At 40.0% G+C, this 16,937-nt stretch overlaps 1 protein-coding gene across 9 annotated transcripts in view; it reads right to left on the bottom strand.

The window, feature by feature from the left end:
• Nucleotides 1-16,937, bottom strand: part of snap91 (synaptosome associated protein 91) — a 44,263-nt gene that overhangs the window by 10,976 nt on the left and 16,350 nt on the right. For 6 of the 9 annotated variants that reach the window (XM_023330629.1, XM_023330633.1, XM_023330628.1 and 3 more), the window contains exons 2-16: nucleotides 14,105-14,247; nucleotides 12,407-12,482; nucleotides 11,470-11,572; nucleotides 10,906-10,999; nucleotides 10,432-10,543; nucleotides 9,384-9,490; nucleotides 8,993-9,034; nucleotides 7,233-7,294; nucleotides 7,111-7,119; nucleotides 5,684-5,696; nucleotides 5,371-5,540; nucleotides 5,192-5,283; nucleotides 4,493-4,507; nucleotides 3,952-4,215; nucleotides 1,926-2,003 (exon numbers count right to left, since the gene is read on the bottom strand). In XM_023330629.1, the coding sequence (XP_023186397.1) occupies nucleotides 1,926-2,003; nucleotides 3,952-4,215; nucleotides 4,493-4,507; nucleotides 5,192-5,283; nucleotides 5,371-5,540; nucleotides 5,684-5,696; nucleotides 7,111-7,119; nucleotides 7,233-7,294; nucleotides 8,993-9,034; nucleotides 9,384-9,490; nucleotides 10,432-10,543; nucleotides 10,906-10,999; nucleotides 11,470-11,572; nucleotides 12,407-12,482; nucleotides 14,105-14,247 (1,380 nt within the window). The remainder of the gene's footprint in view (nucleotides 1-1,925; nucleotides 2,004-3,951; nucleotides 4,216-4,492; nucleotides 4,508-5,191; nucleotides 5,284-5,370; nucleotides 5,541-5,683; nucleotides 5,697-7,110; nucleotides 7,120-7,232; nucleotides 7,295-8,992; nucleotides 9,035-9,383; nucleotides 9,491-10,431; nucleotides 10,544-10,905; nucleotides 11,000-11,469; nucleotides 11,573-12,406; nucleotides 12,483-14,104; nucleotides 14,248-16,937) is intronic. The other 3 variants (XM_023330632.1, XM_023330634.1, XM_023330630.1) reach the window with 3 other exon arrangements.

Here is a 16,937-nt window from a genome sequence, read left to right as displayed (position 1 = left end):
AAAAACAACATTTACTTTGAAAAGCATGGTTCTGAGGGAAAATGCTGCCTAAAGCTTGAGATTACTTAATGTGCATTTATTTGTTAGCAGGAGTGGCTTCCATAAGTCACAATTAACTTCAAAGCATGAAGCATGACTGAATGTTTCTGAGCCTGTGAAGCCTGCTAGAGTTGTAATAGAGGACATACAGTAGCATCAAACAGTAAAAGCAATGACAAAATAAACACAGCCAGATTATTTTTCTTCATTGGCACCGACTTATATCCATCTGAGCATCTCTGAAATGATCTAAAAATGGCTGTCTACTGATTTACTGTTGTAGATCTAACTTGGATAAGTTTGAGAAGATCTGTGGAGAAAAATTAAAGAAAAAAAAAATAGTAGAGCCAAGTTTAGAGAGACGTGCCCATATCAATTGTGGACCAATTTTAGCCAAAGATCACTTTTATTTGTAGTTTTTAAAAAAATAAATGCAAAAAAACATTTATCACCTTTTAATTGTGTGCCAAATTATTTGAACAACAAAACAAAAAAGCAAATTGTGGAATTAGGCTTTAAAATAAAATAGCTACTTAGCTTCTGCTAGTTAGCACTGGGTATGTATTATTTTTGACATTACTTTATGCTTATTTTGGGGGGCAAAACCACTAATATATACTAAACTTTTTCTCACTAGCCACATTTTAAGCTAGTGAGTTGATGTTTATTTAAAGGGAATGAGTGAAAATCAAACCTGAACGTCGTCTCTAATAGTACTTTTAGCATAAATTCAACATGCTAATGCTAACATAGTGGTTGTGATGCTACATGGCAAAGGAAATGAGTACATTTACAAGGTAAGTATCTCCTTGACCAATGTAGTAGTCTGCTACATTGTAGTGTAAAGTGTAATTCATGCATGTTAAGAGGAAATTAACCCTCTATTGTTTTCCAAGCAATAAGAAAAGAAGCTGTTCATGCACAGAACAGCTAACATTTTATACACAGTTCATGATATCTGATAACAAAACAAAGACTAAAGAAACCATCATATTTTGAAAACCCCACAACAAATGAAAGATTACGTTTAGTCAGTGATTTATGAATAGATATCAGAAATTTTTATTATCACTGTATGGCTGTCATGTTTTCTTTATGTGAATATGAATTTCTTTATATTTAATCAACAGTATAAATAAAAATGTATGTTGTTATTATTAATGGGTTAGTTTTATGCTTAAAGTCAGATAAAATGACACAAAATAGTCGAAAATCTTCACTTCTAAAATCACTAAACAATTAAAAAGTTTTTGCTTTAAACATTGCAACAGATTAAACTTGCAAATTTCTAGAATTTGTCAGTCAATAGTGCATGTGTGAACATTTTGCTTATAACACATGCACGCTACAGTAACTTTATAAGGATGTGCAGAGAGAGATTGGTGTGAATATGTTTGAAACTACAAGTTCACTACAAGTTTATCCAAAGCACTACAACCCTGTTGGTCAAAGAGAGTTAAGTTATGGAGTTATTAAAACCGTAGGAAAATCAACAAAAAAGGCTCTGCAATGATTACAATTTCCATCTAATATTATCATGGTTAGTAATACTCAAACAGACTGTATTCAATTTCTTGACACAACAGTTAACACCTTTACTGAATATATTTTTAAAGAATATTCCCTTGCTATCTAAATAGGAAGAAGAAGGAATAGTAGAGATGAAGGAGGAGAGGGTCCATGACTGGGGCATTAGCAGGATTTGGGGTGAGACAGTAGGCCACCCGGGGGCAATGGTTTGCTCTACTGTCTCCTATAAAGCAGTGGCAGCTTTAGCACGACAGGAGCAAGGAGTCTCATGTACACACACACACACACACGCACACGTTTGTGTATTCAAACGTCCTCGCAGACACTCGCTCACAAGAAGCCGTTTTGTGACCCACCAGATCCACTAAACGCATCAGCAGCGGGGCCCGCGGCCGCGGCAGCAGGACCGTCTCCTGGGGAAGGTGCAAACGCATCTAGGGTATTGCAGACGACAACAGTGGACACGCAAAAAAAAACAAAAGAAAAACACAAAGCGAAAGGCAACACCCGGGTAAACACACCAAGACACACAGACGTACAGAACAGAAGATGAGTCAACAGATGAAAAGGACAGGAAACAAAAAAATGAGAAGTTAGCGTCAGGAATAAGGCTGAGAATACAAGAAATATGCAGCCTGGTTCGGCGCAGTGATAGATTCAATTGCATCACTGCTCACATGATGAGTTTAGAGGGATAGGGGGAGGAAGGTGGGGAGGAAAGGGGGGCTGCATAATGCTGCATTCACCGTGCGCACTACCTGCACAGGCTCGAGTAATGAAGCTAGTTGTCACAAGTTTCTTTGACTCTGTGACAAGTCGGGAGGATGGCAGCAGGGATGGGAAAAAATCATGGTCTCTCTTTGACACAGAACTGATTTTTATTCAGTAGTCGTTAAGCTTTAGTTTTCATGTAGAAGAGCAGAAATATGATTATGAAAGTGACTTATCAGCTCATCGTCATGACATAAATATGGAACAATAGGAGTAAATTTAAGAGATTTAACAAAAAGCCCAAAAATCAAAGAAAATATGCAGCATATGAAAGCCGATTAATTTTACAATGCACACATTATTTCAGCATTATAAAACAAATAACATTTTTAAAAAAAAGTTAATTATGGAGACAATTAAGAGTTCAATTGAAACCTGGAGTAAAAAACATATCGGTGGGTAATTCCTATTTGGATGGAGTAGAAATGACAACTGTTGTCTTCTGCATTCAGTGATTAAAGGAGGATTTAAAAACTGATTACATGTAAACATATTTTTCTGAGCATGTTGATTTGTGATTATTAAATGACAATTTATCATTTATCAAGAAGTGTTTTTTAATCATGATAGAAATTCTGATTTATTATGATCTCAATAAGTTCCAAATAATAATAATAATAATAAATGGCAGTATTATCAAAACTGTTAACTTTACTATTTTCTCCAGTGTTTGTCCCATGAGTTTTTAATTTTTTTTCCTAAAAAATATCTATTATTATTACTAAGTAATAATGGAACATCTGTCGACTGGTCTTTGGTAGATTTTTGCTACACCATGACATTTGTCTTGTTACACCTGCAAATTATTGATATGCAATCTTTTCATTAAAGGAAACAAGAATAAGAATTACAAAAACAAACTAACACTGCAACAGTTTTATTGGTTTACAAAGAAATAGTAAATTTAATCTAGTCTTTAACAGGTTATATAATACCTGACATTTAACCTCGAATGTAAAAAAAATAAATAAATTTCGCACACTGTTACTTTATAAAGAAAGATTAAACCATTAATTCATAAGGTTTAAAAAGGAAGAAACCAACTTCATCAGGTGACATGACCACCATAATAAAAGTTTGCTGCTGCTCTGAAGCGCGCAGGGAAGATATTAGCAATTACCTTAGATATGTAATTGGCTTAGGAGACTCTAAACAGTTTGAAGCCAATTATTCTGCACAGATAAATATTGTTCATCAGTGGAAAATGTTTAAGTACGTTGGCAGCCTTCCCAAACGAAAAGGCTTCGGCCTATTCTTCCGCAAAGGGGGGCCATGCTGCGATGAGAGAAACTGGAAGAACTCAAGAGTTTACTGGCTTAAGTCAACATGCTAAAGTGTGAAGTTCTTGACAGAACAGACTGAACAAGTGAGGCTTATTTAGAAGAGTTGCAAAAACAAAAGTTTTAATAAAAAACAGAGCAACATGATCAGGGTTTCTGGCTCCACGTTCCATCTAACGTTAAAAATAAGTAAGTTATTAAGCCATTAAGGACAGAAGTATAAACCTAAAATTCATTTTATTATTTTACCATGACCGTATAACACTGTATGACTTGACAATGACGAGGTTTGGCTTAAGCCATGCTAGGCTACACGCTAACCTACACTGACCTCCAAAAAGGTCGATGTCAGTGGCTGAGGCGGCAGCAGGAGCAGAGAGAGGCAGCGATGTGGGGGGCGGCACCGGTGCAGCTGCAGCAGCAGTGGTTCCAGAAGCGGTTGCCGGCGCAGCGACTGCGGCGGCTGCAGGCGCGGCAACGGTGGCAGCGGCAGCAGCAGGGGCGGTAGTGACGGCAGCGGCGGCGCCTGCAGCGTCAGCCGGCTTCCCGTCTGCCGCGAGAGCTTGAGGCGCGCCATTGGTGGCGGCTGGGGCAGCTATGTGGACAGACGCCCCGTAACCCCATTGCCAGACCCAGTCACATCCCCCCCAACAGACGGACAGAAAAGGAGGAAAAGAGAAAATAGAGGAGAAACGGCTCATTCACAGTGAATGCAAGGTGGAAGGATTTAGACTGAAGTGTGTGGTGGGAGCAACCGCTGGCCATCGAGTCAAACTTCGAACAGAAAACAAAGATGGGACCTGAAAAGCAAATATCAGCAAGCATTTCACAGGTTCAGTCTGTGGCGCTGTGACTGAAAGTGGAATACTCACCGCCTGCCAAGAGATCTGCAACAGAGAGACAAAAACAAAATAAATAAGTCAATGAAAAGGTGCCCCGAATCCTCGGAAAAGAAACGATGCAGTGCTCCAGCTAAAACAAACAAAACCCGAGTGACCAAAAGTTCACCATTGCAAAGAGCTCAACGGGGTTAGACCTTGTCTCTCTTGGTGAGAATTTTATATCCAACTTTTGTATTTAGACAAAACAGTATTTCATGACTGTGAAAGTGTTAATAGAGCTCTAGCATAGTAAAAACAGTTTCTTATCTTGGGATGTATGCTGGTGTTTTGAAAAATGTGTGATAGATGAGTCTAAGTATAAGCAAATTGATTTTATGGAACATGGAGTTCTCTCACATTTTTAAAGTGTGTGTGCTGTGGAGTGTGTGTGCTGTTTTTGATGACTTTGAATAGCGTATCCTGGGATCGAAGGTGTCTTTCTGCCTTTGCTGTTGCTGTCTTGGTTTACTTTTTATTTCTTAACAGATCTCAACAGGTCATCCTGTTGTCTTAGAATAACATTTTAATGCCCAGTGAGAGAACAAAGTCATAAGATGTTACTTCAGTTATCATAATGTGGAGAAAGCCGTCAGTTTCAAAATGGTTCATGAGAAATATATGCAAATATCAGACAAATGGATTTAAATTCAATGCAGGTTGGTGGGTTATGTATCTATAAGGAGATCTCACCTCCCCATCCAGTCATGGACGTTGCCGCAGCGCCCCCTGCTGACGAGGACGACATAGGGTCGAGATCCAAAAGGAACCCGTCGTCCAGAGCGCTGTAAACGGAGGAAAGGCCCATTTATAGAAGCCCGTTTTGATAACTGAATCATGCAGCTGTCATAGCGTTGTCGAGTGACACCCACTTGCTGGTAACGGTGGTGGCAGGGGCCGGTGCGGTTGGAGTAACAGAGGGTGGAGGGGGTTTCACCGGCGGCCCGGGACGAGCTGGAGGCCTGCCGGCTGCAGCGGGAGGAGCAGGTTTGGCTGGTGCTGCAGAAGCAGCAGCAGGAGTACTGTTGTTGGCTGTTGCATCCTGACGCAAAGAAATTGCCCCGTTAGGTGGTAAATAACAGGTTTGAGTGATGGAAGTCGACAGCTTCCACCCTGCAGCTAAACGTGTCGCTTTGTAGGGAGATTTTTGATTCTAATTGTCTTAAACAACGATCACGGACTTACCTTAGAGGGTGATCTGTAAAAACAACAAAGTTACAGAAGTTAGAGTTTAGTGATGCATGTTGGTCATAGTATCTGTTATTGAGACGGTGCAAAAAGTGACAGTAATATCTAATATCTGTCAGGCCTAAAACATGGCTTAAATAATGGACCCCATGCAGGTTGGTTACTAACAGCATCTAAGCAGCAAATTCACCTTTGTTTGAATGAAAATGTAAAACTTCCCAAACAAAGTTTAGAGATGGATTTAAAAACAGGAGGAATTAGTGACACAAAAAGCTAAAGAAAAAGACTTCTCAATGGGATCCGTTCCACCGGGAGATTCACTTTACGGTGAAAATACTTCCACAGAGCTGCATCTAAAACTAAATGACAGTATATGACAATACGCTGGTTGTTCAGATGCCCTTTCTATGGAGTCACTGAACGCTGTCCTGTAGGACAAACACATTCAAACCCCAGGAAACTTTTTCCACATTTTGTTATGTTGCAATGACAAAACCTCGGTGAATATGAGGATTTTTTTTGTGTCGTACCTACACAAACTAGGGCATCATTGTGAAGAGGACAGAAATTGCTGCATGGTAGTTTAAAGTTATATGTGGAGGCTGAACCTCTGTTCTACTCAGCAGTTCTGAAGTCAGTATCAAGGAGTTAAAACAAGCTCCTTTTTCTTTCTGAGAAGAGACTTATAAGTTAGCTCAATCTTACTTCAAGTGTACTAAGACAGCAAGGTTTCCCCCAGAAAACTTGTCAAGTCCAGTGGTTGGGCGCTAGGGCAGTCATTCGTCTGCTGTGTTTTTGAGTTAAAAATGTTTAAAATTGACAGGAAATTTGAAAATATCACTTGATAATTATGTATCATTCAACGATTGGAAGATCAATACATGAACACCAAATATAAAGTCTTAAAATGCAAACATTCTAAAAAGAAAAACTTAAATAAATAAGCAGTGCTTAGCCTGGTGGGGGCACAAGTAAAGTCTGGTAGCCCGCCAGGCTTATAATACACTAGGGGAAACCCTGGATAGGGTCCGGTAGCGCTGATTGAAGGTCGAACAGGGAGAGTAATCCCATTCAAACTAGCCAGAGCCAGAAGTTTCCTGCTGCTGAAAGGCCACATAGCTAAGCACTGATTTACCGTGGAGTAGCATGCACACGAATGGATTTCATCTGCCAATCAGGCAACTTCTGAGGACAATTTGTTGCACTTGGTTTTTATTTAGGTGTCCAAGAGGAAATGTGACGTTTGACTTCACAATTAGGCCCTACTTGAGTTGGTCTGTCAAAGAAAATCCCAGTAGGACACAGTGAAACAGATGGACATCACATGAGGATATCTGAAAACGTTCCAGGGGTTTGAACAGCTTTGCTCACGACCCGAATGATGATGGTTTTGAACTCCGTTTTGACACTAATGACAGACTTACTTGTCTTCACTGAGTTTGGTAAAGGTAAGAAGAAACAGCAGATTAGAGACAAAGAGCATTGAGACAAAGACTGGTGCAGGTATGGTGGCAGGAAAACGCTAGAAGTTGTAGTAATTACTTACGGCTTCTTCCCCTCCAGGGTGTTGAGGTGAGTCTCGAGAGACTCCAAAAGACTTTCTGGGGCCTGCAGAGAAAATGCAGAGAGTGACTCCTAATCCTGACCTGTTGGATGCATGAATGTTGCAGTCAATGTTTCTTTAATCAAGTTGGGCCTCCTGGCATGGAGAACATTACACTAAATCAGAATGAATCTGATTCACACAGTTTATGTGCCATAACTTAAACAGAGACCCAGAAAAGGAGGAAAATCGGGAAACAGATGTGTTAAGGAGAAAATAAGTTAAAAAGCTGTATGAAAATTGAGAGAGCACAGTTCCAAACAGTCAGAGTGCAAAGCTGCATGCTCAACTCGGACACAACCAGCTCCTAGCATGCAACAAAAAGGATAGCTCAATACCCAGCTGGTTTTGTTTTTACCCCCTAAAGGTCAAAGTCAAATCGGCCAATAAAACAATCATTAATTGGATTTCCACACTCATTTCCTGTGTCTGTCTATTTAGAGCTTTAAAATCTGTTATGCTAAAACCTGAAACCAGCCACTGATAATGCGCCTGAGAGGGACCAGCAGACACTTTGTCCCTGTGGGTTTTTCAGACGTCTGTCCTCACCACCCAGTGCAGACTGAGCAGGCCTGGAAGAGCTCCATTACTGCACTGCTCAGGCCCAGACAGCTCTAGTGTAAGGAAAACCCTTTTAAACTTGTTCTGATAAAACTGTCATTAGAGCATATTAGATAAATGGTCCAAATTATTAGTCACTATAAGTGATGATTTATTGTCAAATTGGCTGGAATGGGAGTATAACATTAGCTGAACGTAATGCTAATATTCTGTAGTTTCAAGCATCAGTAAGAGTGATAATATCCACCCTGTTGCACATAATATTGCTGATGCCATGGTGAGCGTCTGATTTATGCCACCTGTTCAGCATGCCGTCGATGCAAATCATTCATGCTGCGGTTTCCAAAACAATAACCTCAGCTGTCGAGTTTCCACCGCAGGTCACAGCTTAATCGTCTGAAATGCAAGACGAAAAATCAAGTTTCTCATCCCAGGAATCTGGTGCATCTTTAAGTGATTCACGAATCGGTAATTCAGAACGGGTAAAAAAACAATCCTTGTGACGCGCATGCGGTCGTGGAAACTCCACAGAGCAAAACCCAAGGATGCATCTCTTCAACTGAAAATGCGCTTTGCGGCCTCAGCAGCTGCGCGCATGTCACTTTCATCCAGTAAGCTCTTAAAGTTTCATGGTCCCACTGCGTCTGAGTGGCTACAGTTTGCGGCTAGCTGCGCGTTGTGCGTCAATTCAGCGCTCTTAAAAAAAATAAACTAAAAAAAGAAAACCGGCTCTCCTCCCCTAAGCTGTCTTGCTCCCAAACGCTAGCTCTGTGCACTACTCGCTACTCACACTCTCAGCCTGAATGATCAATCTGCATCTCTGAAAGTAAAGAGAGAAGGGGTGGGCGAAAACAACGGTCAATAATAACAAAACAAAAAAAAAAAGAACCACAGCTCACTGGTGGGGTGCAGGCGTCCCAGGATGTGTTTTTGTTGTTAAGAAGAAGCAACCACCGTGAAACACCAGCAGGAAGAAAAAAAAAAGGTGGAGGACATTCGTACTACATGCAAGACAGTTAGGAGGTCAATAGGAAAAAGAAAACAAAAAAAAACCTGACATGCACTGTTAGAGGCTTAGTGAACATTTTTAATTTGATAGACAGTATTTAACGGCTGAACAAACAAGTTTTAGTCAGTCATACCTGAGTGAGCTCAGGTATGTCGTTTTTGTCTATTCCCACTTGCTGTAACAGAAAAAGTGACACGTTAAAATTCCGGTATAGTGTCAAACTCAAGATCCGTAACATAACTTTTTATGTGGCCCTCTAGAGACACATAAACAGAACCTTCAAGAAAGCAATCAATCAAATTAAAGCAGTTTTTATTGTCAAAATACGTTGCTATGAAAAAAATTCATTGTTGCGAACTTTAAGGGATGTTTGTCTCTCATCGACTGCAGATACACCCAGTTATTCATATTTTAACAGTTTAATAGGTAGTTTTATCGATATGTTTTGCCACAACCGGCCTTACATGATCTTGTTGTGGCCTGACATAAAAACGAACTCGACACCCCCCTGCTCCAAACGATACCTCTGCAATTTTGAAGAACTCAGACACTCGGGTCATCCGCGTCAGGAATCTCTTGTAGATCTCCAGTCCGTCTTTACACTGGCTCCTCTTCATCTGGAAAAATTTCTCTGGACAAACAAAATGGCGAAAAAAAATGTCACCCTTAAAATACGCGACGCACCGTTCAACAAGGGGCCGCGAACAATGCAACGAAAAACATTTCGGCTTTTATGGCGGACTCCGTGGAAACAGAAGCGAGTCCTCTCTGGGCTGAACTGGCTGTGAGTTATACGTCTGCTATGAAATACATCAAACTGGATGAAATTCCACACCCTTACGATTATTTCAGGATTTGTAAAGGATTCCTTAGCAGCTTTGTGCTGGAGACGAGTTGGGGAAATCTAGGTGAAAATACGCAGCTTAGCATTGTCCACGCATTTTTTTTTTGAGCACCGGAAAAATATTAAGGAAGAGAAAGAGAAAATTGTTAAAAAGGGAAGTCCCCTCAAATGTGCTATTTAATTTACTCTGCGTTTTACCGGCTGATGTTCTCAATGCTGAAAACAATGCCCTTCTACGTATTGTAATGTTGACTGAAAAGAAAATCAATACTTTCAACTGGAAAAATGTGAAGTCATCAAATGTAACTGAATGGACAGAGAGGCTATTTGTTTTGTGCGACTACATTGTGGAAATGTAAAAATAAATAAAGATGGAAAACAATGAAAAGCCCGATATTATGATAATTTAAAACCTACTGTTAAAGCATTGAATGCATCAGTTTATTCTTTTGTTTCCTTTTTCCTGTTCTCTCTTCTCTCTTTTTTTTATTTCTTAGAAATCTTTTGATTTCAAACAGAATCAGAAATAACTGCATGCTCTAACACAGCTTCCCAAAAGAACGCTGTCACAGGATCTACAAAGGTCAGTCTGTATTGTGAAAATAACTTTCACACCAAGGACCCTTTCAAGCTTAAATGAAGGATCTGTATCAGACCTATGAACCCATAAAAGCCATATTTTTTTCCAACATTTGAATAAAATCCGCTAAAAGAAAGTGTTTCCTCACCGAGCAGATTGATGATGCCGTCATTGTAGCAGGCGTACAACTTGATGAGATCTTTGAAGAGAAGGAGGAAGCAGGCGTTTATCACGCCGTTGTTCAGGTCTTTGGGTTGAACCTGCGAGCAAAAAGTGAAAATTTGTTTTTTTTGATTTAGAGCTATGGGTATTTACTTTAAAACTTAAAAAAACTTTAAAAAGCAACTGGAATTTAGTGTTTAAAAGCCGTAGTCAGATTCACATCTTGCAGCATCTTTACAGAAACGCACATGAATTGCATAGAAGTACTTAATGACACAGCAGTATTACCAAAAATCACAACAACAACAAAAATTAACAAAACTTTCTGCTTTTATTATTAGTTTAATAACGATCATAAAACACAGGGTGACATGCTGCGAGTTTGTGTGTTTCCCGCCTCGGTGTGTGTCCCGCAGCAAATTCGGTGAACATTGCCGCCCTGCTATCAAGTGTCTCTCACCTCGAAATCCAAAAGCGAGTCGATCTGGCTCTGCAGGATCGGCATTCCTTTCAACAGCTTCTCCACTGACATGGTCCTCATCGCTCCATCGGCTCTGAGATTCAAGGAGCAGAGAAAATTACACAGCAGCTCTTTGGAATATTTACATTTGATGAGAAAACATTAACGTTTCTACGACGACATCTTCTGAAAACTCTTCACACATCTACCGCACATATCGCCCACCTGTCTCATTTCTATTCTGTTCAGGTTCGGTGCCTGTTTATGCAGCCATAGTAAAACCTTTTATCTGCCAGTTAGCAGAGCTGTAAAATATCCAAACATGATCAAAAACCTTCTCTGTATTCATCTCTTCACTCTGGAGAAGCTCCAGCATTATCCGTCACACCAAACTAGTATCACACACAGATTCCCTTGTGAGATGCGTCCTACCTCAATGGATTAGGGGGGGAAAGGGAAGGAAGAGTATCTTTTAAGTCTTAATAAAAACAATAAAGCTCGTTAGCTGATGGAACCTTGGCAACTAAATAAAATAAAACGCAACAGGGAATTAAGCAACCGTACCCTTTTTTAACTCGTCCAAAGTCGAAGGACATCTGTCTGTAGGCGAAGGCCTTCTCGTTGAGATAGCGGCTGTAACGTCTGATGAACGTGGACATGTCGTAGCCTGAGGAGAACACATCCGTATCATCACGTCTGCAGTGAGGCGTGTTCCCATTGTGCAAACTGATGAAGCTCTTTTTTTTTTTTTTGAAGGATGTGACCTTACTCTGGTGACAATAAATGACGCTCTGTTTAGACATTGTAGACCTTTTAGAGACAGTCATTACATTGTAGAGAAGTCGTGATTTTTGTCACCAGTGTACAGGCTGGATTTCTGCTCTATGTGCATGCAGAAAAGCTGCTCCAAACTCATATCCAAGGTAAAAGGGGAGAGAGCATGTTTTACTAGAGCGATAAGCTGCTCTTTTTTAAATATTTTAGCGTTCCTGACAGTGCTTTATGTTAGTCGGCCTCTGTGGGAACATTTCTTAATATGGGAAGCTTTAAAAAGGGCTTAAAATGCACACTTTGGCTCTGTAAACTCTGCAGTCAAGCAAGCAGAAACACATCTGTGACAGCAGACTGTGAACCCAGTATTTATCACCGTGGGTGATGTCCTAATTTCCATAGCAATTGGTTCCTCTGACTGCAGCAGAGACTACTTGTGGATGTCAAGGTGTATTTTTGCTCTGTTGTCAAAAACTTATTTTTATGAGTCAATATGAAAAAGACTGAAATTTAACAAATTTTTTAAAAAAGTAGCACATCCAAGTAAGCTACTGTATACGGCTATATATTTTCACCTTGCTTAAAAGGATGTAAACAAATCTGCATGTTTAAGGGTCATTAACGATCAAGACCCAAATTATTTCATTTTGGTTTGTTCTGTTTGAGTGTTGAAGCTGCTCCTTTGGGTCTGTGTGTAACGTCGTAATTGTTTGGGTCAGACGCCACGCACCATGGGAGCCAGTTTTGTCCAGGAAGTTGCTGAGGTTGAACAAGGTGTTCCTAGATGCCAGGAACTGGAGAAATCTCTGCAGAAAAGGACAAATGCACAAAGTTACGTATTTATGGTGTCACTGAGTAAGCAGGCCCTGCCTCTGTCAAGTCTTTAAAATCACAGTGGACACGTTTCAGAGGAGTCAAGCAGCACTCTGTCAGAATATAAAGTAAATAGACTTAATAAGTCAAATTTGATTTTTTGTTTCAGATATTTAAATAAAGATGAAGGTAAGCATTAATCGAAGTTGGACACATAACAGGTCAAAAAACTAGAAAGTAGTGCAAAAATAGACTCCAATGGTATTAAACCATAAAGAATATCCCAACGTCTTGCTTACCTGGAACAGGAGGCCATTTAATTGAAAAACACTTTGATAGAAATAAAAATCTCTAAACTTACAAATCATCTGTGACATGTATGTTTGTTCCCTGGACATTACCCAAATTTAGTGACCCATGCCAACACAATGCGGTTGCCTGTGTTCCTGCTGTGATGTCAACAAGGTTTATGCCGTTATTGTTACTGTTATTATTCAGAGAGAGACGGCTCAATATCAGAGGCCTTGTCAATCCACAGATGTCTGAACAACAGGAAAAAGTTACTAAAGGTGCATTTAACTCTGCTTTCCATTTAAAGAATGTGTAAATATGCTTGGAAAGATGAAGGTAAAAACTCCAATTATAGTCTAAAATATGTCTGACCTGCAATGTGGAAAAAATGTCAGCATAAAGATTGCCGATGCCTAGAGGTGGTAGAAAAGTGAAAGGCATAGAGTTTTATTTAAATGCATCGTACTCATATTGTAAAGACGACACGATGTGAAGAATCCATGTATCGATATTTTACTGCATCCAAAGTTCCTGACGAAGTCGACACAAAGACACATGGCTGCATTTTTCACAAACATTTTTTTAACAGTCACTCCGGTTTTCCTGGTAGAGCTGATAAAACTGTGTTGTGGTTTGTCTGCATTATTTTGTTGGTGGAATCTGGGTTTATGACAGCAAACCGGATTGTCCTTTCTGTGTGTTTTATGCGACTTCCTCCGTTCATCATTACAATTACACATCGACCCAAAGTGGTCAATTCAGTGAGAGAAATTCGGTTTCAGCATGTTCAAAACAAAGCGCCAAGGTACCCAAGCAGGGAGAGGGCATCTTTTTCTGTAAGCTAATACAGCACAGAATGAACTGGAACTAAACTGAAATGATGTTACAAGACATGAAAACAAAGTATGAAGTCGCGATCATTAGCTAGTATTAGCCCAACACTCTCAGCTAACTAAGCCATGTCAAAAAATGGCTTTGCTTCTCGCAAAGGATAAGATGTATTGTTCTTTGTCTAAAGACCTTATAATTAAAATCAATGTACACCACACTGGTGTACTGGAAAGAATTTTCAGCTTAATTTTTATGTTAATATTGCCACTAAATATTGTTAATATTGTCAACTAAAACTTTTTTTTAATGCAAGCGGTGTTCTGTTTTGCATTTAGGGCCTCACAGCCAATCTAGGTTGGTTAGTGAGCTAAAAAGGCACAATGAAAAAATTTTAAAATATATATATATATATATATATATATATATATATATATATATATATATACTGTATCATGCTTTCTGTGTGCAACAAATTCACACAGATTGGCCTTACTTCGTTGCCGTGCACCATGAGGTGGTGTGTGGTGATCAGGGCTTTGAAAACCACCACCCAGCTGGCGTTGCCCACCCTCTCCAGCAGCGTGTCTGCCATCTGGGGGACGTTCACGTTGGAATCCTGGGTGGCCTGGATCAGGTCTGAGGAGCAGAGCGAGGACAAACATAAGGTCAGGTGATAAATGTCGGCAGGGACTCATACAGTGCCGGTGCTGAAGCTTTCAGTAACAATGCAAACAAATCGCAGCAAGGAGGAAGACAGATGGCTAGAAAACAGATGGGAAGATGGAGAATAATTGTGGGGACATTAAATATCTACTTCTGTGTAGCTCACAGTCACACTATGTGTGAAATTACACTGTTTAGTGTCTGCCAGTGTTGCTAAAAATCATTTAATTGCCCTGGTATTTAAATGATCATCTTCCTATTTGAATCAGGAATCTAAGTTCAGGTTGTGAGCTGAGGTGGTTCTCGTCTCATCAAGCTTGCCGTTTTACGTTCAACAGAAATGTATTCGGAGGATCGTTTCACATTATGATGCTTTTGCTTAGTGTGTGAGTCACACTGGCTGATGCTTTGTTTGGTTTCTGCAGCAGAGCTCTTCAGCTGGCTCAGGGAGCCAGAAAGAGAGAGTGGAATATTCCACAGCAGAAAGATTGACTGCAACGAGACTGAAGCCCCTCAGCATTACAGATGATGGCAGATGCAGCACCAAATTGATAAAATAACACACAAAACATTTAGGACGTTTTAATAGGAAAGAAACCTTTTCATGTATTTTTAGCATTTTTTTTGGTATTGTTGCATCCATTTATGTGAAGGTAAAAACACAAGTAATTTTTTTGTTGTTTTAAAGTTGTTGTAATATTTTTCACTAATTCCCAAATAGTCGTGACAGCTAACTGGTTTTCCTATAATTCACCCTACGGAGTGTGAGTTTATCAAAATGCAAACAGTCAGAAAATTTAATGCAGTGCATAAATGGCACGCTCACGCGACATTGTGTAGCGCCATTGGAAACCATCATAATGACGAATTAACTTTCACCACCCCACCTCACAAAGCATTTTACTCTTTCACCCCTCTGTTTTGTTTTTCCGAACCGGAATACGGCTGTTTTTGACTAGCAACTAATTCCTTATCACTCTATGTTGTCCGTCTGTCAGAAGCTGCGTTTCCATTTACAATTGTGCGCAAAACATTGCCAATATTCCGCTAATGTTGAAAAAAAAAACACAATTTCGCAATTGCGATGATGTATCCATTAAATAAGAAACGCAATTAAACTCACGTGTGAATACGTTTGCCATTAAAAACACCTGCCGTGCCATGACCACTTCCTGTCGTCTTCTTCTTCGTGGTTTACGCCAGCGGCAACATCCGGTTGTTGATCATGTGACTAGTATGATGCGGAAAAAAGTGTTACTATTTTGATACAGCCCCCGATAAAACGCCTCATTCTAACGGCAAACCCCGTTTTTTTAATCGAAAAACGAAAGCTTTTTTTTAATCTAGCATGGTTTTTAAATAATGAATTAATCAATATTTTTCAATTTCACTAGCCACAACCAGCCCGACTTACAACCAGACAAACATTTAAAATGAACATAGATGACAACAGGCCTTAAAAACCAACATTGGTGGCGTAGCGGTTAGCGCGAACCGTATTTGGAGGCCTTCAGTCCTCGACGGGGCCGTCGCGGGTTCGACTCCCGGACCCAACGACATTTGTCACATGTCTTCCCCGTTTCCTGTCAGCCTACTATCATACAAGGGACACTAGAGCCCACAAAAAGACCCCCTGGAGGGGTAAAAAAAAAACCATTTCCTGTCCAGATCTAAAAATATTTCAGAACAGAAGTAAAACAAATTCACAAATATTTATAGATTTCCATCACAAAGTCATGTTAAAAGCAACCTAAAAAAATTGAAGTGAGCTAAAACAATATGAGACTGTTTTAGGTAAAACAACCTTTGGTGGAAGAAGAGCTAACTGAATAGCTACATATAGAGAATCAACTGTTTTATTCTGAGGATCTTTACACTGAAAGCTCATCAGTGTAAGACTACTGAGCAGCAGTTTTTGTTCTGATACAGGCAACATGGCTCTGTGCTCAGGGTGTCCTTGCACCAGAGGGTGGCTTGAATAGAAAAGTGTTCTCAAGACTGAGTTTTGTTTATGTCCTGCCAACGGAAATGAGAAGCACCCCCCCCATGCTTTGCACATTTAAGGCACTGTAAAAACAACATGTGTGTGCATCTATGACTAAAGTTTGAGGTTTAAAGTCTTTTGTATTTGCTGCCATTTAAAGCTCTTTCTAATAGGCTATATTTGATTTCATATAAAAGAAATCAACGCACTTTTCCTTTCGGCAAATATTTCCCTGCCAGGCGCAAACATTGACTCCCGTTTAAACCTGTTGTGTTTGCTTTTGCTCTGTGCTCTCATTTTTCCAAGACAAATTGCCTAGTGCTTTTGGTTCTGACGCTTTCAATTCGTCGCTGCATGTCTCTCTTCTGCCGCGTCTGAATCGGTTTGTGTTAGTTGGAAATATGAGCCGCGGTGGACGGGGAACACTCAGAGTGTTATTGCCATGCTGGGCATTGAATGAGTTTTACAATGTTTTTTCATTGTTTCAGCTGACAGCTCATTTGCCAAAGCCCGTGTTTTCGGCCATTTAGCCAAGCTCAACAGCTTAGCTCTTATGTACCGCCACTTTCCTATACATATTGCTCTAATAGCGTGCTCTGTGAGACTCTGAAGGGGGACCGAGGTTCATTTGACCTCTGACAAGTCGGACGGCTTCTTTGCTTCTGCTATTGTGCTTCTA

This window comes from Xiphophorus maculatus, chromosome 3, assembly GCF_002775205.1.
Source record: "Xiphophorus maculatus strain JP 163 A chromosome 3, X_maculatus-5.0-male, whole genome shotgun sequence".
NCBI classification, from domain to species: Eukaryota; Metazoa; Chordata; class Actinopteri; order Cyprinodontiformes; family Poeciliidae; genus Xiphophorus; species Xiphophorus maculatus.
This window is presented reverse-complemented; position numbering and strand designations above follow the sequence as displayed.